Here is a 22226-nt window from a genome sequence, read left to right on the forward strand (position 1 = left end):
CTTCTCCTTTGAGGACAAAAGATGCATGGCACTTTGTCCGTTTGAGATAAATAAGCCAACTATAACACTACGCCAGTGGAGGTTTGGAGGGATTATTAAGGGGTTAGTAGACAGTTTACTGGTCAAATGGAATTTGATATTATATAATAACAAGAAGGTTTGAGGCACATTTTTGTATTAGTTTGGATAACAGATAAAGAACAGATAGACAACTTTTTTTTCTGCCACAGCAATTAGTAGAAGTAACTTGCTGCTTTCTGAGATTTGAAATGCTTTGCAAAAGAGAGCAATCAACTTTGACCCCAAAGAATGAAAGCATGGAGAAGGCTTTGAGCAAAGTGAGCTTGGTCTAATGCCCCTTTGGATCATTCATAACCACATTTGCACCTGATACCTGCTGTATACATTGCCAAGAGCTGAGATAGTTTTAATGGAAAAAAAGCGTAAGTAGTGAACCAAAACACACCAAACTGTCATAAAGATTTGTCTCTAATAAGAAAGTTCTAAACATAATGCAAAACACCAAAAGAAATCACACCAAAAAAGTTGAGAACGTGTGACTTTATTTGCATGAGATCCTAAGCAGTAATTCCATTTTTGTCCTGGTTGTTTCTCTCTATGGTTTTCCATTCTCTAATCTTTGCCAAAGTCTTCTCCACCTTCACCATACGTGCCTCTAGGCTCAATGATATCTCATCTATTGCAAGATTTGTCTGCTTCAAACTCTTACCATCATCTTCCTTCTCACTGGATCTCTGGTTTTCTCCATCTTCATGGATCACACACTTTGCTTCCTTGGTTCCACCAGCGACTATATATATAGTCTTCTCTTTCTCAGCCTTGATTCCATTAACATCAACCTCATCATCACAGTTCCTTGTCTTTGGTCGTGACACAACAATGTCAACTCCTCCATTAGCACCAAGAGGAGGATCTGAAGAGTTGTTACCATTAGCTGAGCTCAGAACCATATTCTTCCCTGCTTTGTTCCCCGTTTCTTCTTCTTCTTCACTCCTTTGCTTGATTTTTAGTGTTGCTACAGTTTCATCTTCATAAGCAATCTTTTGACGGATCCATGAACCTTTGTTATCTGCCTCACGTCTATGGTTTCTTTTTCCAGGTGCTTCAGAAGCATCTCTTACACCATCCTCACGAGCTCGCTTGTCTCCCAAATGCTCTCTCTTCCTCTTCACTACTTCCTCCTTCTGAAAAAACTCATTAAGTGACACTTCTCTTGAAGCTGATCCACCAGAATCTGCAATCTCGGATCTCACATCTGTCGGTCTTCTCAGATATCTAGACCTAAGCTTTTCAAGAAACTCTTTTCTCTTCTTTTGAACCACTTCACTGAATGGCACTACTTCCTTGTGAAACAGCTCATTAGTTGGCACTTCTCTTGAAGCTGATCTACCAGATTCTACTACCTCTGATCTCACATTTGTAGGTGTTCTAAGATATCTAGACCTTTTGAATTTTTCAGGAAACTCTTTTCCCATATTTTTAACCACTTCTCTTAATGGCACTACCGTAGATGAGCACATAGCAGCTGTATTCTTCTTTCTCAATCTCATTACTTGAGAAATGGTTAAGCTATCATCTTCCTCTTTCTTCTCTGATGGAACCTGTGTCTGATAAAGATCCATACGAGTCTCATCCTTCTTACAAACTCGCTTCACTAACTTCCGTTTCTTAGAACCAGAAGGAACATGCTCAGATGTATCATGATCACTACCTCTTATGATGTTTCTTGGTGTCAATGATTCAACAACTGGACTACCCTTCCTCCACCACTCGCAGAACATTGAAGTAAAACAAGATATTACAGAACGAGAAGGGATGTACAATGTCAATCCGTCCATAGGCTTGGTGTACTCATCCCAAGCTGCCTCTTTGAAGAGGTTGTTCCGGTTAACATGACAAGGAACATCCTGAAGCAACCCAAACTGCGAAGCCACTCGGTTGGGAAAGTAGTGTTCCACAATATCCATCCCCACAAGCTCAGACACCTTGATGCATCTAGCAAAGGAGATGAATTCCTCATCAAGATCAGGACCAACAGGAACCCACATTGCTTTCTCCGGGTAAAACTGAGGAATCTTCCAGTTCTTCACAGCTTTTGTGTAAGGACGCCACTCAAAGCTCTCCATCTTCGAGTTTGCCAGTATCTCCCTCACATTGCTCTTTGTCATTTTCCTCACGTTGCTCCTCATTGTCTTTTGTTTCGCTTCATCCCAAAGAGCCAACCTTGGGTCACCTTGCCGCAGCTGATTAGTGTTGTTGGGCCGTAGCTCCCTGAACCTCTCCCATGTCCAAACCTGAACCAACTTAAACAAGGAACTCAACTCCACTTTGTTGTTAACCCCTGTTGTCACGTTGAAACATCTGATGTGGTCTTTCAAGAGAGTGAGGTCTGCATACAGGTGAGCAAGAACAGGAGGAGCAAGAGCAATCCTACTACCCCTCGAAAGATGAAGAGCAATCGGCAAAACAGCTTTATCAACATGGCAATACCTTGTTGGAAACACAAAGTAGCTTAGCCACAACCCAAGGAAAGCCGCATGCTCAACCTCAACCTCACGCTCATCCCCACTGTCCATGAATCTCCCCATCCATGTGACTTGAGTTACGAAACTGACTTTGTTATCTTTCTTAATCTTGACCCATTCTTTCTCCAGTTTCCCCACAGTCTTCTCTCCTGATCCATCCACAGCAGCAAAAACAGGTGAGCCCAAAACAGAAAACCCTAGAAGAACCATGACATCCTCTAATGTCACCGTTGCTTCACCCCAAGGGAAGAGGAAGGTGTTGGTGTCGGGGCACCATCTCTCAGCCATACCCAGAACGAGATCTGTGTCTTTGTTGAATCCTTTGGTAGATGCTATAACTGCTTCCAAGATTCCAGCTTTTTGCCATGTGGGTTTGTGCAAAGATGACATTTTTGTAGCCCAAGACTTGAAAGCTGAGGTGGCCTTTCTCCACCCAGGGAAGGAAACGCTCAAAGACAGAGCCTTTAAGTCCGGAGGAGAAGATTCAGAGTCGTACATGGATGTGGTGAAACAGGGTTTTTGAAAAAAAAATGGGTTCTTTTTCACGAAATGAAGATGGAAGAGAAAGTTTTGTTCTTCTCTCTCTCTCTATGTCTGGAGGAGACAAAGATGGAAGAGAAAGTTTTGGTCTTTCTCTCTTATTGTTCTGTCTTTTGTGATTTAGCGTTCGAAGGAAGTTAAAATGATGTTGCAGAGTTGAAGAGGTGGTGGAGCAGGAAAAAAACAGTTTACTTTTTAAGGTAATTTGAAAAATAAAGTTACTAATAAAAGGGCTCATCAATAAATATTTTATCTTTTGAAACAAAAGTGTTTGTCTCTTATGAGCTTGCAAAAAGAATACTAAAAAATATATTTTATTTTTAGAAATTGCACCATATGCGTGGAAAAGCTCTTTTTATAACAGTGACACATTTTTACAGTTGTCCAAAAAAAAAAAGCATTTGAATTGTGCTTGTATCAAAGCAAGCCTGGATTGATTTTACTGACTAAAGAAACTGATTCAAAGAAATCAAAACCGAACTATAGAAGATGGTGCTACAGTTTCAGCATCACCAGAAGCAAGCTCTTGACAAACCCTTGAATCATTGTTATCTCTCCTCCTGATTCCAAGTGATCCATAAGCATCTCCTCCATATCTTTATATCTTTCTTTCTATATTTAACCAACTGAGCAATGGTCTCATCACAAGAATCCATATGATTCTCATCATCATTAATTCATTATCCTCACTTGACCTCCTCGCTAACTCCTTGTGAAACAGCTCACTAAGTGGCACATCTATGACAACTGATTCACCACAACCACCAGTCTTGCATTTCTTTATCTCAGATTCCATTACGTCTCCCATCTTCTGAAGAACTCCACTTAGAGGCTGTACCTCAGGAGAGGCATGATCACCAACTTTATCATCACTAAAACTCCACTAAATGAACACACAATAAAGATGATCTCTTTTAAATAGGAACAGTAATATTTAAACCGAATAAATTGGTTCAGATAGTTCATCGTTAGAAACTCAATACCAATCAATTTAATACTAAAATTTCGGTTTGGACATTTCCGGTTTAGTATTATAGGTTCGGTTAAAGCATCAATAAGGGTATTAGAGGTTGAACCTTTAGCCTCAAGGCTTTGACACTCTTTGAGTGAGTTCCAAGAAAACAAATGCATTTTATACAATCATGGTAAACGTAACATGTGCAGCGTTTGCCTGTCACCAGAACTAGGACCCAAAAACTAAAAGAAAACTAGCTGAAGATGGCTTTCACCTCTATGATCTATCACTATCACCTGGTAAGGAAGGAGAATAAAGACCAATAAAAGAAAGCTTAAATGCAGAGGCCAACAATAATAACAACAACCTTCTGTGGTTGAAAGAGAAGACTATAGTTGAACCAAGGTGGGAGATGAGCAGGAGAGCCGATAGAAAGACTACGCTCATTCTTGCTCAGCTTTCCTTCTCATCATCTCCTCTGTGTTCCTTGGAAGCATCCTTGGTCCTGGTAATGAAAAGACAACTGAAGAGTTACAATCTCAGTAAAGAAAGAAACAACAAAACACGTTTTAACTCAAAATAGAAACTAACCCATGTGACATTCATATAGATCCATTCCAGAAGGACTTGAAGAAGCAGAATAGCTCCCTCTCTCCATTAGCTGTTGCCACTTGCTATCATTTCACCAAACTATAATAAGTAAAAGGAATCCAAACCGTTGTTGGTACATTACTTTTGAAGGATCTTTCCTTTCTCCTTGTAAGGTTTAACGAGCCAATATAATCCTCAAAGAAGATACCATCACACTATCAACAACAAACAAAGAAACAATGATGGCTTGATTCTCTCTTAACATTACCTGAAATAAGAAGAGACGTCTTCATCAGTGAAGGAGCTTTCAAATGGAATGTCAAGTAGATCTGTCTAGAGACTGAATCATCTCTTTCATTCCTGCTTGGAATATAACAGTAAGAGAGTGCAGTCTCTCCAAGTTTTAAGCCACAACGTTTAACCAATGAGACGAAGTCTATGATAATACTAGGTAAACTATTTCTTGGATCAAACCCAAAATAGTTAAATAGAACAAAAGCGGAAGTGTAATGATTCTCCTCCAAACTGAGAGATCTTCCAAGTACATACTTGAACCAAAACACACCAAAAGTCATAAAGATTTGCCTCTAATAAGAAAGTTCCTAAACATTATGCAAAACACCAAAAAAGTTGAGAACATGTGACATTGTTTGCCTGAGATCCTAAGCAGATATTCCATTCTTGGCCTGGTTTCTCTCTATGGTTTTCCATTCTCTGATCTTTGCCAAAGTCTTCTCCACCTTCATCATACGTGCCTCTAGGCTCAATGCTAGCTCATCTATTGCAAGATTTGTCTGCTTCAAACTATCTTCAACATCTTCCTTTCCATTGGATCTTTGGGTTTCTCCATCTTCACGGATCACACACTTTGCTTCCTTGCATCCACCAGCGACTATAGTCTTCTTTTTCTCAGCCTTGCTTCTATTTTCATCAACCACATCATAACAGTTTTGCCTTGTCTCTGGTCGTGACACAACAATGTCAACTACTCCTCCATTAGCACCAATAGGAGGATCAGAAGAGTTGTTACCCTTAGCTGAGCTTAGAACCGTATCCTTCCCTGCTTTGTTCCCCGTCTCTTCTCGTCGTGCTGCAGTTTCATCTTTAGTAGCAATCTTTTGACGGATCCATGAATCATTGTTATCTCTCTCAAGTCTACTACTGTTTCTTTTCCCAAGTGATTCAGAAGCATCTCCTACACCATCCTCACAAGCTCGCTTGTTTCCCAAATGCTCTCTCTTCCTCTTCACTACTTCCTCCTTCTGAAACAACTCATTATTTGACACTTTTCTTGAAGCTGATCCACCACATTCTACCATTTTGGATCTCACATTTGCTGGTGTTCTAAGATATCTAGACCTTTTGAGTTTTTCAGGAAACTCTTTCCCCATCTTTTGAAGCACTTCTCTTAATGGCAGTACCTTAGGAGGGTTTTCATCAGATGAGCACATAGAAGCTGTATTCTTCTTTCTCAATCTCATTACTTGAGCAATGGTTAAGCTATCATCCTCCTCATCCTTCTCTGATGGAACCTGATCCATATGAGTCTCATCGTCCTTACAAACTCTCTTCATTGACTTCCATTTCTTAGAACCAGAAGGAACAGGCTTAGATGTATCATCATCACCTAATGATTCAGCTAGTTCAACAGCTCGCTTACCCTTCCTCCACCACTCGCAGAACATTGAAGTAAAACAAGATACTGCAGAACGAGAAGGGATGTACAATGTCAATCCATCAATAGACTTGTTGTACTCCTCCCAAGCTGCCTCTTTGGAGAGGTTGTTCCTCCTGTTAACAACAGGACTATAAGGAACATCCTGAAGCAATCCAAACTGTGAAGCCACTCTATTAGGAAAGTAGTACTCCATACTATCCATTCCAACAAGCCTAGATGCCTTGATGCATCTAGCAAAGGAGATGAGTTCCTCATCAAGATTCTGATCAACATGAACCCGCATCGCTTTCTCAGGGTAAAACTGAGGAAACTCCCAGTTTTCCACAGCTTTTGTGTAGGGACGCCACTCAAAGCTCTCCACTTTCGAGTTTGCAAGTATCTTCCTCGCATTGCTCTTTGTTTTCTTTTGTTTCAAGTCATCCCAAAGAGCAAACCTTGAGTCACCTTTTAGCAACGGGTTAGCGTGTTTGGGCCATAGTTCCTTGAACCTCTCATATGTCCAAGCTTGGACCAACTTAAACAAGGCACTCAGCACAATCTTCTCATCCATAGTGTGGTCTTTCAAGAGAGTTAAGTCAGCATACAAGTGTGCAAGTACAGCTGGAGCAAGAGCAATCCTTACACCACTTGAGAGAAGAATAGCAACTGAAAAAACAGCTTCATCCATATGATGGTACCGTGACGGTAACACAAAGTAGCTTAGCCACAAGACAAGGAAAGCCACATGTTCCAGCTCATCACTACTCTCTCTGAACCTCCTCATCCAAGCTACTTGATTTACCCTATAATTGGCTTTTTTATCTTTCCTCAGTATGACCCATTCTTTCTCCAGCTTCGCCTTAATCTTCTCTCCTGAGCTATCCAAAGGAGTAAACACAGGTGAACCCAAAACAGAGAAGCCTAAAAGCAACATAACGTCTTCGAGTGTTATGGTTGCTTCTCCCCAAGGGAACACAAAGGTGTTGGTGTCAGGACACCATTTCTCAGCAATACCAAGAACTAGATCTGAGTCTTTAGTGATGTTCTTTGTAGATGTCATGACTGCTTCAAAGATTCCAGCTTTTTACCAAGTGGGTTCGTGTAAAGAAGACATTTTTATAGCCCAAGACTTGAAAGCTGAGGTCGCCATTCTCCACCCTCTGAAGGAAACGCTCAAAGACAGAGCCTTTAGGCGGCTTTGACGAGGAAGCTTATTAGCTTCGGATTCTTCCATGAAGATGGTGAAACAGAGTTTGTTTTTTTAGTTTCTCAAGGAAACGAAGATGAAGATAAGGAGTTAAAGCTTTGTTCTTTTTTACTCTTCTCTTTCTTTTTATGATTTAACGTTTGAAGTAAGTTAGAAATGATGTTGCAGAGTTGCAGAGGTGATGAATCAGGAATACAACAGTTTCCTTTTTAAGGTAATTTGAAGAAGAAAGCAATTAATAAGAGGTCTCATCAATTAATATCTATCTTCTGAAAAAAAAAACATTTTTTGTCTTTTGTGAACCTGCAAAAAGAATACTAAAAAAAGAGTGATTTTTATTTTAAAATAGTGACAAATTTTACAGTTGAGCATTTGAATTGTCTTGTGCCAAATCAAACATGGATCTTGATTTTACTGACCAAAGAAACTTGCTCCAAGGAAATCAAAACCAAACATGTTTGAGTTATAATGTGTTACTAGATTTTGATATGCGCTTTGAAAGCGTGTAATTATTTTTTGTTAACAAAGTTGTTAATCCATATGTATATTCACTAATATGTTTAGGCATGGACGTTCGATTTTTGGTTCATTTCAGTTTGTTTTTATTTTATTTAAGTTTCTGGTTTGGTTCTAGTCAGTTGTACACTTCAGTTTTTTGGTTCAAAAGATATAAGTATTGTTCGGGTAATTATCAATTTGGCTTTGGTTTTAGTTTTGTTATTTTGGTTTTTGGTTCGGTTCAGATAAAATTTCGAGTAATTCGGTTTTGGTTTGGTTCCTGTCTTTGAGATGATTTTGAATAATTCGGATAAAAATCATATTTTTGGATAAAATATCGGATAACTCCGATAAGTTGTAAATATTTCAGATGAAAAATATTTAGGCAATTTGTATATATCGAGTAATCAAGATAATTATTAATATATTGGATAAAAAGTAATATTGTCGTCCAGATTTTGGCTAATTTGGTTTTTAAATAGTATTTTTAGAATATTTATTAATTTTAAAACTAAATATAATTAATATTTTAAGCATATATTCGAGTTACTCATTGGGTTTTCGGTTTAGTTTTGATTTTTTTTCAGTTCAATAGATATATTAACTGTTCATATATCTGTAAACATTGTTTCGAGGTCCTAATTTTCAGTTTAAATAACTGATTTAAACTTATTTCCGATGTGAAATTTTATAAATAGAATGTTAAGAGTGTTGTTATCTTATAAAAACTGTTGCAATGTAACTTGGTCAAAGTTCATCCTAGTGTTTTCTAATAGACATTAGTTAATATATTAATATTCATTCAATCTATTTCGTATTTGATCAAGTTTTGCATGTTCGTTGTAATAATTTGTAAAAATCTATAATCATAAAACCATTAACATTAACCAGATCCACATATGATCCAAAACACACCAAACATCATAAAGATTTGTCTCTAATAAGAAAGTTCTAAACATTATGCAAACACCAAAAGAAATCACACTAAGAAAGTTGAGAACGTGTGACTTTATTTGCATGAGATCCTAAGCAGTAATTCCATTTTTATCCAGGTTTCCCTCTATGGTCTTCCACTCTCTAATCTTTGCCAAAGTCCTCTCCACCTTCATCATACGTGCCTCTAGGCTCAATGATATCTCATCTATTGCAAGATTTGTCTGCTTCAAACTCTTACCATCTTCTTCCTTCTCATTGGATCTCAGGTTTTCTCCATCTTCATGGATCAAACACTTTGCTTCCTTGCTTCGACCACCGACTATAGCCTTCTCTTTCTCAGCCTTGACACCAACCTCATCTTCACACTCTTGTCGTGTCTCTGGTCGTGACACATCAACGTCAACTACCCTTCCATTAGCACCAAGAGGAGGATCTGAAGAGTTGTTACCAGTAGCTGAGCACAGAACCTTACTCTTCCCTACTTTGTTCCCCGTCTCTTCTTGTTGTGCTACAGTTTCATCTTTAGTAGCAAGCTTTTGACGGATCCATGAATCATTGTTCTCTCTCTCAAGTCTTCTACTGTTTCTTTTCCCAAGTGATTCAGAAGCATCTCTTACACCTTTCTCTCTGTCTATGACCATCTCAGCTGTGGTAATGTTATCATCATCCTCACGAGCTCGCTTGTCTCCCAAATGCTCACTCTTGTTCTTCACTACTTCCTTGTTAAACAGCTCATTAGTTGGCACTTCTCTTGAAGCTGATCCACCACTAAGATATCTAGACCTTTTGAGTTTTTCAGAAAACTCTTTTCTCAGCTTTTGACCCACTTCTCTTGATGGCAGTACCTTAGGAGGAGAATCTAAGGAGTGGTTTTCATCAGATGAGCACACATCCGTGTTCTTCTTTCTCAATCTCATTGCTTGACCAACGCTTAAGCCATCATCTTCCTCATGTTTCTCTGATGGAACCTGTTTCTCATCCTCCTTACAAACTCGCTTCATTGACTTCCGTTTCTTAGAACCAGAAGCAACAGGCTCAGATGCATCATCATCACCTCTACTGATGTTTCTTGGTGGAACCTGTCTCTTATAACGATCTATTTGAGTCTCATCCACCTTACAAACTCGCTTCATTGACTTCTTAGAACCAGAAGCAACAAGCTCGGATGCATCATCATCACCTCTTCTGATGTTTCTTGGTGGAACCTGTCTCTTATAACGATCTATTTGAGTCTCATCCTCCTTACAAACTCGCTTCATTGACTTCTTAGAACCAGAAGCAACAGGCTCAGATGCATCATCATCACCTCTTCTGATGTTTCTTGGTGGAACCTGTGTCTTATAACGATCCATTTGAGTCTCATCCTCCTTACTAACTCGCTTCAATGACTTCTTAGAACCAGAAGGAACAGGCTTAGATGTATCATCATCACCTAATGATTCAGCTAGTTCAACAGCTCGCTTACCCTTCCTCCACCACTCACAGTACACTGAAGTAAAAGAAGATACTGAAGAACGAGAAGGGACAAACAATGTCAACCCATCAATAGGCTTGTTGTACTCATCCCAAGCTGCCTCTTTGAAGAGGTTGCTTTGATTAACAGGACAAGGAACATCCTGAAGCAATCCAAACTGTGAAGCCACTCGGTTGGGGAAGTAGCATTCCACACTATCCTTTCCCACAAGCTCAGAGACCTTGATGCATCTAGCAAAGGAGATGAATTCCTCATCAAGATCAGGACCAACAGGAACAGACTTTGCCTTCTCAGGGTAAAACTTAGGAAACTCCCAGTTCCTCACAGCTTTTGTGTAAGGACGCCACTCAAAGCTCTCCATCTTCGAGTTTGCAAGTATCTCCCTCACATTGCGCTTTGTTCTCATCCTCACAGGCCTCTTTGCTCTCTTCTGTATCGGTTCATCCCAAAGAGCCAACCTTGGCTCACCTTGCCGCAACGGATTAGTGTTGTTGGGACGTAGCTCCCTGAACCTCTCCCATGTCCAAACTTGAACCAACTTAAACAAGGCACTCAGCTCAACTTTGTCGTTTAACATCACTGTCTTGAAACCTCTGATGTGCTCTTTCAAGAGACTCAAGTCAGCATACAGGTGAGCAAGAACGGGAGGAGCAAGAGCAATCCTAGTACCTCTAGAGAGATGAATAGCTATCGACAAAACCGCTTTATCAACATGGCAATACCTTGTTGGAAACACAAAGTAGCTTAGCCACAACCCAAGGAAAGCCGCATGCTCAAGCTCACCCCAAGTGCCCATGAATCTCCCCATCCATTGGAGTTTAGTTACCAAATGGGCTGAACTACCTTTCCTAATCTTGACCCATTCTTCCTCCAGTGTCCTCAGAATCTCCTCTCCTGAGCTATCCAGTGGAGTAAAATACGGAGAACCCAAAACAGAGAAGCCTAGAAGTACCATTACGTCTTCAAGTGTGATGGTTGCTTCACCCCAAGGGAAGAGGAAGGTGTTGGTGTCAGGACACCATCTCTCAGCAATACCCAGAAGGAGATCCGTGTCTTTATTGAGTCCTTTGGTAGATGCCATGACTGCTTCGAAGATTCCAGCTTTTCTCCATGTGGGTCTGTGTAAAGATGACATTTTTATAGCCCATGACTTGAACGGTGAGTTCGCCTCTCTCCACCCATGGAAGGAAACACTCAAAGACAGAGCCTTTATGTCAAGTTTGGATTCATCAGTGGAGGTGAGACTAGGAAGTGGAATGTTCTGAGAGGGAGGAGCCATGAGTTGTTCAAATGCTGGAGATCACACAAAGAAAACAGAGGAGGTTAAGAGCAAATAACAAGTCTATACGAATGTTCTGAAGAAATCAACACACATTTGAACTGATGTAATAAATAAAGCAACAAACTTTTCAAGTTAGCAAAACAGAGAACGTATGTGTGCATCAGTCAGATCCAACCCAAGATTCTAACTTTACTGCTCTTTAAGCCTTACACAGACAATATCTAGGAAGGGAATCCAAATCCTACACAAAACGAGCTCTAAGAGTTCAAAAGAAGATACCTTTACGTGAGAGAAACAGAGAAGAAGCTTGGCTTGTTGAGAAACAACATGGCTGATACAGTGAAGATGACAAAATGTTGAGCTCGGAACTGGTTCAGAGATTTTGTGTGTGTTTGTCTTTCTGAAAAAGCTTTGTCTTGTTGGAACCCTAAACCCAAGAAGAAAAGGATAATGAGAGAAAGGTCTCTTCTTTTCTAATTTTGTTAAAAAAAATCTGAAAGTTGCAGTGTGAAGCAGTGCCTTTTTAAGGTAAATGCAAAGATATGAAAGGTCTCTCATCATCGGTACACACAAAAACAAAAAATATTCATTTTAACATTTTTGATTATATATTTCAAATAGTACTAAACTAAATACACACATAAAACATCATAAAGCTAAGTTAAAGTTGACAAGATTATGCAAAAGAGTGATATGTGACATTGTTGTCTTGTTTCAGATCATAACGTTTGGATATGGTTTCTTTTTTTGGTTATCCAGTTTCTAATCGTTTCCAAAGTCTTCTCCACCTTCATAAAACGTGCCTCTAGGTTCAATGCTAGCTCCTCTGTTGTAAGCTTTCTATGTTTCAGTCTTTCATCATCAAGCAAACACTCTGCTTCCTTGGTTCCAGCATCGACCACAGTCTCCACTACTGCTTCACTTCTATTTACATCAACACAGGTTTCTCCTGCCTTCATTGGTGACAGGACAGTGTCACCAATACATGGGATCATAACCACAGTCTCCACTGCTTCACTTCTAGTTTCTTCTTCATCAGTCTGTGGCTCTATAACTAGTGGTGTAACAGTTTCATCATCTTTAGAAGCAAGCTCTTGACAAATCCTTGAGTCATTGTTATCATCCTTATCTCTCCTCCTGATTCCAAGTGATCCAGAAACATCTCCTCCATCTTTCTTTCTACATTTGACCAGCTGAGAAATGGTAATATCATCATAAGAATCCATATGATTCTCATCATCATCATCATCCTCACGAGCTCGCGGGTCCTCACTTGTCCTCTTCGCTAACTCCTTGTGAAACAATTCACTAAGTGTCTTTTCTACTGGAACTGATGCACCAAAATCACCAGTCCTGTATCTTGTAGTAACAGAACCTGTAGCAAGACGAGATGGCTTCTCTCCGTCTTCATGGAGCAAACACTCTGCTTCCTTGGTTCCATCATCAACCACATTCTTCTTATTCTCTGGATTGTTTCTTCCATTTACAGCAGCAACACCTGTCTGTCTTGCCTCTGGTGGTGGCAGAATAGTAATCTCATTTGCTTGGCTTCGAGTTTCTTCTTCATCATTCTGTTCATTCCTTTTCTCTACTTCTTGTGGTGCTACAGTTTCATCTTCACCAGAAGCAAGCTCTTGATAAATCCCTGAATCACTGTTATCTCTCCTCCTGATTCCATGTGATCCAGAAGCATCTCCTCCCGTTATCTTTCTACATTTGACCAGCTGAGAAATAGTAACATCATCATAAGAATCCGTATGATTCGCATCATCATCATCCTCACGAGCTCGCTTGCCTCTCAAATGCTCACTTGTCCTCTTCGCTAACTCCTTGTGAAACAACTCACTAAGTGGCATTTCTACTGAAACTGATCCCATACGTCTCGCTATTCTAAGTTTCCTAGATCGCTTGAACTCAGCAGGAAACCCTTCTCCCAACTTCTGAAGAAGTGCATCATCCTCACCAGCATTGCTTGTATCACAAGTTTCATTTGACTCCTCAAAACCAAGAAACTGTGAAACTGATTTCACCCACCAGTCTCGGTATCTCATAGTAACAGAACCTGCAGAAAGACGAGAAGGCATGTACAGCTTCAAACCAACAAGAGACTTATTGTAATCATCCCATGCTTCCTTCTCTGTGAAGTCACTGCTATGACGAGTAACCAAACCAGGAAGATCTTGACTAAACCCGAACTGCATCGCCACTCGATTAGGATAGTAATCCTCTACAAAACCAATCCCAACAAGCTTAGAACTCCTCACACATCTAGCAAACGCAACAAACTCATCATCAATACCGTTATCAATAGGTATCCACATAGCTTCCTCAACGTAAAACCGAAGAGGGTTCCAGTTCTGTAATGGTTTAGTATATGGACGCCACTCGAAATCATCAAGACTCATTCTCACATTCTCATACTTCTTCTGCAAACCCTCCCACCGAGAGATTCTCGGCTCCCCTTTAGGTATCTCTTTAGCTTTTGGCCTCACGTTCTTGAACCTCTCCCAAGTCCACACTTGGACTAACTTCAACAGAGACTTGGGATGATAAGACTCATCATCTCCTGTAATGGCACCTAAATCTCTGTACACGCTAGCGAGAACAGCAGGAGCAAGAGCAACCCTTTCCCCTCTAGCTAAACGGACAGCAATAGCGAACACACGTCTTGAAATAGAGCGGCGAGACATATGTGGAAACACTAAAATCGAAAGCCACATGGCGAGAAACGCTTCATGCTCCAACGAATCATCATCTCTGTCTCTGAAACGCAAAGTCCATTGCGACTGTCTCACTTGCCCACCTTTGCCCCCCATAATCATTGTCCTTGCTTTCTCCAGCTTCTTCACGGCACCTCTCATCTCTGAGCTTTCCACAGAAGCACAAACAGAAGAACCCAAAACTGAAAACCCTAGAAGAACCATCACATCCTCTAACGTTATCGTTGCTTCACCCCAAGGGAACACGAACGATTTGGTCTCGGGACACCATTTCTCAACTAGGGCTTGAATCAAAGATGGGTTTTTACTGATTTTGAAAGTAGATGCCTTGATAGCTTCAAAGATCCCAGCTTTTCTCCAAGTGGGTTCGTGTAAAGCTTCCATCTTTCGCATCCAGGATGTGAAAGTACGATCTGTAGACCCAACCCCATTGTCGAAACGCCTCAAAGTCAGAACCTTTACGTCTGATGAAGAAGAGACACGTTGACGACGACGAGGAGGGAGCTCGGCTACAGGACCATCAATGGAGGTTACGTAAGGTTTTAAGAAATGGGTTTTCATCAAGCAGCAAGGATCTCTCGTTTTTTCTACACTTGAATCCATAAGATGATTAAAGTTTTCTTCTTTCTCTTTTTCTACAACCTGAATCCATAAGAAGATGAAAGCTTTATATGGTAACTTGAGAGGAACTCAATTAAATGAACACAAAAAAATATTTATTTATTTATTCATAAGGGAGCATTTTATTTAACCTGATAAAAATTGGTTCAAATTCATTGTTAAATCTTCAATACCAATCAAGTTAATATCAAATTTCGGTTTGGACATTTCCGGTTCAGTTAAGTTGGGCTGAAGCATCAAATTAGAGTCTTCAAGGTTCAACCTTTATCCTTAAGAGTCAAGACTTTGTGAATTGTGACACTGACCCTTTTTTGAAAGTGAGTTCCAAGAAAGCACACATGCATTTTATACAATCATGGTAAAAAGTAACAGATGCAGCTTTTGCCCATAAAAAGAAAATCTGATCATCCTCCATTTGTTGTGTTGATCTGATCATCCTCCATATGTTGTCTGAGGTTAGTCCTAATAGCTTTTTGTTGATAATATCCTAAAGCTTTTGTATATACACACAATTTCTCTTCTACTTCCATCTTTTATCAGTCTTTACGTCTCTGCACTCAAAACATGTAACAAACAAAAAACCCAAATGAAGTTCGCAACAAAAAGTAACAGTTTTATAGGAGTTTCAAGTTACTTCATGGCGAAACTGCTCACCTTTCAATCAATACACTTGTTTCTTTCTAGCCTGAAAAGGTAAAAGATGGTTTTGGTTTAGAGAATATGCTATTTTGTTATGAGATACTATCTGAGTTTAGGTTGAACATACCCATTCCTCTGCTTTGGTATCAGACTCAGTTTGGAGTGTTTCTTCAGACTTAATAGGGAAACCAAACAAGCTATCAGGAAGAGTTTTCTCCGGACTCGTCTCTTGCCTTGAGAAATGTAAACAAGAACGTGTGTAAGAACTAATGAAGTAGCTTATTTAGGCCTTGATTCCAATCACTCGTTTACCTGTTGTGGAACTCGTTACTGTATCTGCATTCTTTGTTGTTGTTTGGTACTAGATGAAGATGGCTTTCACCTCTATCACTATCACCTGCCAAGAAAAAAAGATCATCAATGAAGGCCGAGAAAAGAAAGCTTAAAAGGTCAACAAGAACAACCTTCTGTGGTTTCTTCCATGCTGCTTTCTGGTTGAAAGAGAAGACTATGGTTGAACCGAGGTGGGAGATGAGAAGGAGAGCCCATAGAAAGACTACGCTGGAGATGATGAACAGACTCATTCTCCCTCCCAGGCAATTGCAGAGCCAAGAACCTTCTTCTTTGGAGTTCTACTTCAATGGCACGTTGTACATCAGCTTTCCTTCTCATCATCTCTTGTGTGTTCCTTGAAAACATCCTTGGACCTGGTAATGAAAAGACAACTCAAGAGTTACAATCTCAGTAAGAAAGAAGCAACAAAATACAATTCTTAACTCAAAATAGAAACTAACCCAAGTGACATTCATAGAGATCCATTTCAGAAGGACTTGAAGATGGAGAATAGCTCCCTCTCTCCATCAGCTGCTGAAGTTGCTGCTGTTGCCACTTGCTATCATTTCACCAAACCATAATAAGTAAACAAACCCAAAGCAGACTAAAAGACACAAGAGGGATCAAGTACATTACTTTTGAAGAATCTTTCCTTTCTCCTTGTACGGTTTAACAAGCACACGAGACTCACAGATGAAATGAGGATTCCCACGAGCCAATATGGTTCTCACAGTTTCAGCATTAGAGAAAGTAACAAACCCATACATCCTTTGCTGCTGATATGGTATCCTCACATCTTCCACAGCTCCAAAGTCACTACACAGTACACACACAAGAAGTTACCATCACAATGTCAACAACAGACAAAGAAACAATGATGGCTTGATGATAGTCTCTTAACATTACCTGAAATAAGAGGAGACGTCTGCATCTGTAAAGGAGCTTTCAGATGGAAATGTCAAGTAGATCTGTCTAGAAACAAAATCATCTCTTCCATGCCTGCTTGGACTGTAACAGTAACCACTTTCTTCTCCTTGTCTGCAAGTAACAAACAAGAAAAAAAACACTCTTTCATGTAAAGTCAGAGTCTTTCACAAAGACAGATCAAAAAGATTCAAACTTTACCTTAGCGCCATGAGCTGAGCCACTCTCTGTTGCTGAGCTAACTTCATCCTCATCATCTCCTCTCTCTGTAAGCACACGTAACCGCTCTCACCACTAGATGAACCGAACCCATCAACTAAACCGGTCTGTGAAAACCGATAACCGGCTCCAAATCCTGGTTCCTCTGGTTCAAGACAAGCCTCGTTTGGAGAGAAACTCCTCTTATGCAAGTTAGCAAACGGATCCTCAAGAAATGGTCTAGAATCGAAGTTAGGGTTAGGGTTTGTTGAGAACCCATTACTTGGAGAAGACTGAGACAGTGTCTGGTGGATACTAATGGGTTTTGAGGAAAGACCCAAATGAGATTTGGCTTGACAACAGAAAGTGTGTAAGAGAGTGTCGGGACCAAAAGCGAGACGAATCAAATCAGTTTGTTCCATGTCTTGCAATAGAAAGTAGCCAATGAGTTTGGGGGCGTTGTCGGGTTCTAAAGTTCTGATCTTTTTGAGGATTATTGAAGTGGGATCGTCGGGATCCATGGCCGGACAAAAAAGTTTTGAGTTTGGTTTCTCTTGGAAGATGATGAAAAAAAGAGACACTTAGCTTTTTGCCTCGGAGAATGGTAACGAGCGGGATTGTAATGAAAAAAGATTATATAACTATATTTTTGCCTGTTTTTTTGGTGGATTAGTGTTAAATTGCAAATTAGGGAGTAGCATAATAGGAATTAGGAATCAAACCCTTTTCCCCTTTTCTTGGATAAAGTAGTTTTCCTAGTGTTTTCAAAAGTAATTTTAGTTTCTTTTGTTTTCCTATTTATAGTTTAAATGGTACTCTCTCTATCTCAAAAAATTGTATGTTTTAAATTTTTTTTACACCTATTTAAAAATAAATAAAATTTTAGTTCTCAACACATTATTTTTCGTAACTAACTATTCTCCACAATTTAGAAATTTCAAGAAACATAATTATACTTTTTGAAATTTACAATTTACCATACTAATGCATTGAAATGTGAAACATTATTTTTTGGAAAAGAAAATTTCTAGAACATATATCTTTTTGGAATGAATAGAATATATAATTTTTAAAACATTTATTTTCATCTCTAAATTCACCAAGTTATGGTCCAACGTTCGCAATAAAATATTAAATCTTAGTGAACCACAATAACAATGTTATGGTAATACAAATGTTTTTTTTTTTTTTTTGCAAAAGAAATATAAAGCAATGTTCAAGTAGAATGATTGAATTTAAGCGGATAAAACAATGATGATCACCATCAAAGACATGGACCATCAGAGTATTACCTATTGTGAAAGTGTATACAAACCAAAATATGATATAGTAGTATCTTAATTCTTAAGTGATAAAAATAATTTCAAATAATTTGACATCATGAAAGCTTATAAAGGTATGCCATGATTCAATCTCGAGTAGTATTAGACCATCTTCAACCAGGGTGCTTAAGGGGAATGCTTAGCTTAATAAATATTTAAAAAAAAGAAAAATGGGATTAATGTGAAAAAGCGGTGCTTAAAAAGGAGGTAGAAGAACCGGTGCTTGTGGGACACGTGTTGGATCTTAGTCGAATTGGCTCGATCCTCTCCCTCTCGTCTTCGTCGAATTGGCTTGATCGCCTGGTTCGATCGGTACAAAATCCAGCCCAAGGTCAAGAACTCCTTCTCCGACATGTTCCGCTGCTACAGAGACGTCATGAAGATGTTCATTTCGTCGGCCCTCTGCAGCTCGTCTCCTATCCTTCGATCCAGGTAACCCGTCTCAACTCTCCGACGCCATGGAATCAAGCTTTTCCATCGCCGGATCCTCCACCATCGTGCTCCAGATCCGGGAGAGAAAGCTTGTGAGCTCCAATGGCCATTCTTGGCTTATTTTCAAGTCTGGTCCTTTGTCTTTGGATAATTATTTTTTGATCCCAAAACTATCAGATTTGCAGAACAGACCTCTCTAATTGACCCCTAATCTTTCAATTGTGCAACTTTAACCCAAAGTAATTTTTTTAAGAACCTTTAGGTAAGCAACTAGCATTGAGGCACAAAATTTGGGTGTTTCTTATCTAAAGTGCTTATCAACAATTATATATTAAAATAATCATTAAGCAACTCTAATGGGATTTGTGGTTAATCATGCTCTTAGTATCTTTATTTTCATCATTGTTATGTTTTGAATAAAGAACTTAGTGGTTTTTTTTGTTCTTGTTGGGCGAAACAACCTTAAGATCGATTGTAAAAATTTAGTAAAACGTTGTTGTTGTTGGAAGTATAAGAAGAAACTGAAGGCTACGGCCCAAAACAGGCCCATTAAAGGCCTAATTAACAATCTTATAAACCATTACCAGAAAGATCTAAGGTAGACGCAGAAGAGATTTAATCGGCATCGACGACGACGGCGGCGGCGGAAGTAATGGCGAACCTAGAACCCGAAACAGTCGATTTCGAGCCAGAGGAGGATGACCTCATGGACGAAGACGGTGCAGCAGCTGATCTCTCCCCACGCGCTGCCAACCCTCGCCTTAGGTCTACCATCGCCGGAGCGAACGACGATTCAGCTCAGAGGAAGACCAAAGGCCGTGGCTTTCGCGAGGAGAAAGATTCCGATCGCCAGCGCCGCCTTTCCTCCCGAGATTTCGATTCGCTCGGTTCCGATGGTGGTCCCGGCCCTCAGCGATGTAATCACACTCTCTCTCTCTCTCTCTAGCTTAAGTTGATTGGTTTGTTCTAGGGTTTCTCAGATACCCATGTGGCTAAGATTCGATTTGACCTAGAAAGCTTGCTCCTTTGCGAGTAAGACTAAGTGTTAAGCTTTGGTCTGAATTAGATACATTCTCGTTTGGTCTGATAGTATGCATTGGTCTTGTTGACTTGATGGTAATAAAGAGTTAGAAGAACTATTTGTTGATGATTTTGTTGTCTTGGTTTGTATTTAGCTATCGAGGGGTGGATTATTTTGGTGACGGGAGTTCATGAGGAGGCACAGGAAGATGATATATCGAATGCTTTTGGTGATTTTGGGGAGATTAAGAGTTTACATCTCAATCTCGATCGTCGTACTGGTTTTGTCAAGGTATGGAGTTTTTTTTTTATTTATTCTTTGTTCTTTGTAGCTCTTCTTATAGTTTAGTAGCTTTTTGGTGTTTGCTGTTTAGCAAAGTAGTTTCTTTTGCTATGTTAGATTTTTGGTGTTTGTGTTAATCAGTGTAACGCTGACTAATTAAAAAAAGGAAGTTAATTTTGGAATATTGGACTACTATTATGATAGATGTAATATTTTTGTATCCGAGATGAAGTTAATTTTACGAATATTGGACTACTATTGTTCAGTTACTTCAGTTATTTTGTGATTATCTTCTGGAAGTTGTAATAATCTTGCCCACTTTATTTTGTCTTCTTTGTTCTTTAGGGTTATGCTTTGATAGAATATGAGAAGAGTGAAGAAGCACAGAATGCTATCAAGGCAATGAATGGTGCTGAGCTTCTTACACAGAACGTCAGCGTTGACTGGGCCTTCAGCAATGGACCCAATGCGGGATCTTACAGGAGAAGAAACATGAGGTTTGTATCCTAATCTGTCGTTTATATCGCCTCTCATAACCAAGCACAACAAGTACGAGGAGATTACTTTTTTTTGTGAGATTTAATTGCAAGTATGATTAAGAACACCTACGTGCAAGTGAGAGTAGTCTTTGCTGCTTTATTTAGAGTTAAGATTGTTTATGTATGTCTTAATTGTTGACAAAGTATTTGACTTTCTTTAAGTTGTTTGACCTTGTTGTTTGCGTTTTATTCATAGCATCTTTTGATCATTCGATTCTTCTGTGGGTTTTTACAGGTCTGGGAGGTCACAACGTTCAAGAAGCCCGAGAAGACGTTTCTGATTGTTTCATTTGGTTTCCAGAGTTGTCTCCACATCTCTCTGTATTTGTGATTCTCTCTCTATCTGTAAGTCGTGAGTGTTTGGACTCTTTTTCTCGGTTGCGTAGGTTTGGATATGTATTTGCTTTTTGAACACCATGAGAGATATGTTTCAATGCTTCTGGTTTGGGAGAAGAAAAAAATATTGGTTGAGGATGTTTTAGTTTTTATCATCAATATTGCTTTCATATAGTAAGTGAAAATCAAACAAGACCTTCCACTACAGAAATTGAAACCAAATATGTTATCAGAAAGTCACGAGTGTTTTTAGCACAAATGGGCCTAAATCCCATAAATTACTTGAGAAAAAATCAAGTAAAATAAATAAAAAAGTGCTGGGAAGGCAACTTTGGCCACGGTAACAAAAGTCAACAAGTAACGAGTTGGAGGTAGAAAGAAAAACTTACACAGTATATAGATCGTTGAATTAAATAAATGTGTCAGTGTTGCGCAGTTATATGGTTGAGATGTAATAAATATAACGAAGGTTGTATATGTATAGTAGATATTACAGAATTCTACTTCCAATTCTCTCTTTATTTATTTCATATCTCATGACCAAAAGAAGCTGACTTCGACAACATTTTCCATGTTTGAATTTTTTGATAGTCTATCAATTGATGAAAATTTTTAATTTTTATTTTATAATACAACTATGTTAATATAAACAATTTGTTTAATTTGGTATAAAATTGACTTACTAAGGAGGTCAACATGGCTAAGAGTTTTTTTTAATAAACGTTAAACAAAAGACAAATCTTTAGATCACAAACCCCACTATTAGTTACTCCCTCCATTTTTATTAGATGTCTTTAAAAAATAGGCGCACATATTAGAAAAGCATTTACTATTATTTACATTTTCTAAACAAAAAATGCATCGCTAGCTATACACATTTGAACAATAGTAAAATAGAACGCATAATATTATTAGCCATATAACATCAATTGTTAATAAAAAATTTCATAGAAATTAAAAACATTATCAAAAAGAAAATTCTCTGAATAGTCAAGTATTTAAAAACAGAGGGAGTATTAATAAAATGTTTATAAAATCAGTTTTTATCAGACAGAAAACTAGAAAATAAAGGAATATATATATATATATATATATATATATATACTGATTTGATTTTTATTACAGATTATATGAAATATTGTATCTAAAACTGAATAACTGATAATTTTATCT

The 22226-nt window shown here is 38.9% G+C and overlaps 5 protein-coding genes and 1 pseudogene across 9 annotated transcripts; 1 reads left to right on the forward strand and 5 right to left on the reverse strand.

The window, feature by feature from the left end:
- Positions 1-422: 422 nt before the first annotated feature.
- LOC103871278 lies at positions 423-3100 on the reverse strand. The gene has a single exon (XM_033272802.1). The coding sequence runs from the start codon at positions 3042-3044 to the stop codon at positions 579-581; it is 2466 nt and encodes an 821-aa protein (XP_033128693.1). The 5' UTR covers positions 3045-3100; the 3' UTR covers positions 423-578.
- On the reverse strand, positions 3071-12219 carry LOC117125718. Of its 3 annotated transcripts, none has more exons than XM_033272798.1 (3): positions 11966-12219; positions 9272-11697; positions 3071-5546 (listed from the first exon to the last, which is right to left on the reverse strand). In XM_033272798.1, the coding sequence occupies exons 2-3, from the start codon at positions 11681-11683 to the stop codon at positions 5295-5297; spliced, it is 2664 nt and encodes an 887-aa protein (XP_033128689.1). In that variant the 5' UTR covers positions 11684-11697; positions 11966-12219; the 3' UTR covers positions 3071-5294. The 3 variants fall into 3 exon arrangements, with proteins under 3 accessions (XP_033128689.1, XP_033128690.1, XP_033128688.1); XM_033272799.1 differs by lacking the exon at positions 3071-5546 and having other exon boundaries at positions 8854-9913; positions 10046-11697; positions 11966-12218; XM_033272797.1 differs by lacking the exon at positions 3071-5546 and having other exon boundaries at positions 8854-11697; positions 11966-12218.
- Positions 5553-8587, reverse strand: LOC103871277 (annotated as a pseudogene).
- A 48-nt stretch (positions 12220-12267) lies between the features above and the next one.
- On the reverse strand, positions 12268-15055 carry LOC103871672. Its single transcript, XM_018660025.2, has one exon. It carries the CDS (start codon positions 15007-15009, stop codon positions 12406-12408), a length of 2604 nt encoding a protein of 867 aa, XP_018515541.1. The 5' UTR covers positions 15010-15055; the 3' UTR covers positions 12268-12405.
- A 256-nt stretch (positions 15056-15311) lies between these two features.
- Positions 15312-19238, reverse strand: LOC103871279 (zinc finger CCCH domain-containing protein 55). 3 transcript variants are annotated; one of them, XM_033272807.1, is made up of 9 exons: positions 17125-19238; positions 16906-17037; positions 16636-16815; positions 16461-16558; positions 16131-16373; positions 15979-16048; positions 15794-15899; positions 15682-15712; positions 15312-15578 (listed from the first exon to the last, which is right to left on the reverse strand). In XM_033272807.1, exons 1-8 carry the CDS (start codon positions 17640-17642, stop codon positions 15689-15691), a joined length of 1371 nt encoding a protein of 456 aa, XP_033128698.1. In that variant the 5' UTR covers positions 17643-19238; the 3' UTR covers positions 15312-15578; positions 15682-15688. The 3 variants fall into 3 exon arrangements, with proteins under 3 accessions (XP_033128698.1, XP_009147761.1, XP_033128697.1); XM_009149513.3 differs by having other exon boundaries at positions 15979-16063; XM_033272806.1 differs by lacking the exon at positions 15682-15712 and having other exon boundaries at positions 15979-16063.
- Positions 19239-19458: 220 nt separating this feature from the next.
- LOC103871282 (RNA-binding protein Y14) lies at positions 19459-21225 on the forward strand. The gene is made up of 4 exons (XM_009149515.3): positions 19459-19792; positions 20051-20187; positions 20524-20675; positions 20953-21225. Exons 1-4 carry the CDS (start codon positions 19528-19530, stop codon positions 20996-20998), a joined length of 600 nt encoding a protein of 199 aa, XP_009147763.1. The 5' UTR covers positions 19459-19527; the 3' UTR covers positions 20999-21225.
- Positions 21226-22226: the final 1001 nt, after the last annotated feature.

Source organism: Brassica rapa, chromosome A06, assembly GCF_000309985.2.
Source record: "Brassica rapa cultivar Chiifu-401-42 chromosome A06, CAAS_Brap_v3.01, whole genome shotgun sequence".
Classification (NCBI taxonomy): Eukaryota; Viridiplantae; Streptophyta; class Magnoliopsida; order Brassicales; family Brassicaceae; genus Brassica; species Brassica rapa.

Excerpts from the sequence above, each read along its gene's own strand:
- LOC103871278 (XM_033272802.1), bottom strand. The coding sequence starts at position 3,044 with ATGTACGACTCTGAATCTTCTCCTCCGGACTTAAAGGCTCTGTCTTTG.
- LOC117125718 (XM_033272798.1), bottom strand. The coding sequence starts at position 11,683 with ATGGCTCCTCCCTCTCAGAACATTCCACTTCCTAGTCTCACCTCCACT. Across the intron at positions 5,547-9,271 it reads AAGATGAGGTTGGTGTCAAG|GCTGAGAAAAAGAAGACTAT; the intron begins GCTGAGAAAGAG and ends AATAGAAGCAAG.
- LOC103871672 (XM_018660025.2), bottom strand. The coding sequence starts at position 15,009 with ATGGATTCAAGTGTAGAAAAAACGAGAGATCCTTGCTGCTTGATGAAA.
- LOC103871279 (XM_009149513.3), bottom strand. The coding sequence starts at position 17,642 with ATGGATCCCGACGATCCCACTTCAATAATCCTCAAAAAGATCAGAACT. Across the intron at positions 17,038-17,124 it reads GCTCAGCTCATGGCGCTAAG|ACAAGGAGAAGAAAGTGGTT; the intron begins GTAAAGTTTGAA and ends TGTTACTTGCAG. Across the intron at positions 15,900-15,978 it reads AGTAACGAGTTCCACAACAG|GCAAGAGACGAGTCCGGAGA; the intron begins GTAAACGAGTGA and ends ACATTTCTCAAG.
- LOC103871282 (XM_009149515.3), top strand. The coding sequence starts at position 19,528 with ATGGCGAACCTAGAACCCGAAACAGTCGATTTCGAGCCAGAGGAGGAT. Across the intron at positions 20,188-20,523 it reads GTCGTACTGGTTTTGTCAAG|GGTTATGCTTTGATAGAATA; the intron begins GTATGGAGTTTT and ends TTTGTTCTTTAG. Across the intron at positions 20,676-20,952 it reads TACAGGAGAAGAAACATGAG|GTCTGGGAGGTCACAACGTT; the intron begins GTTTGTATCCTA and ends GGGTTTTTACAG.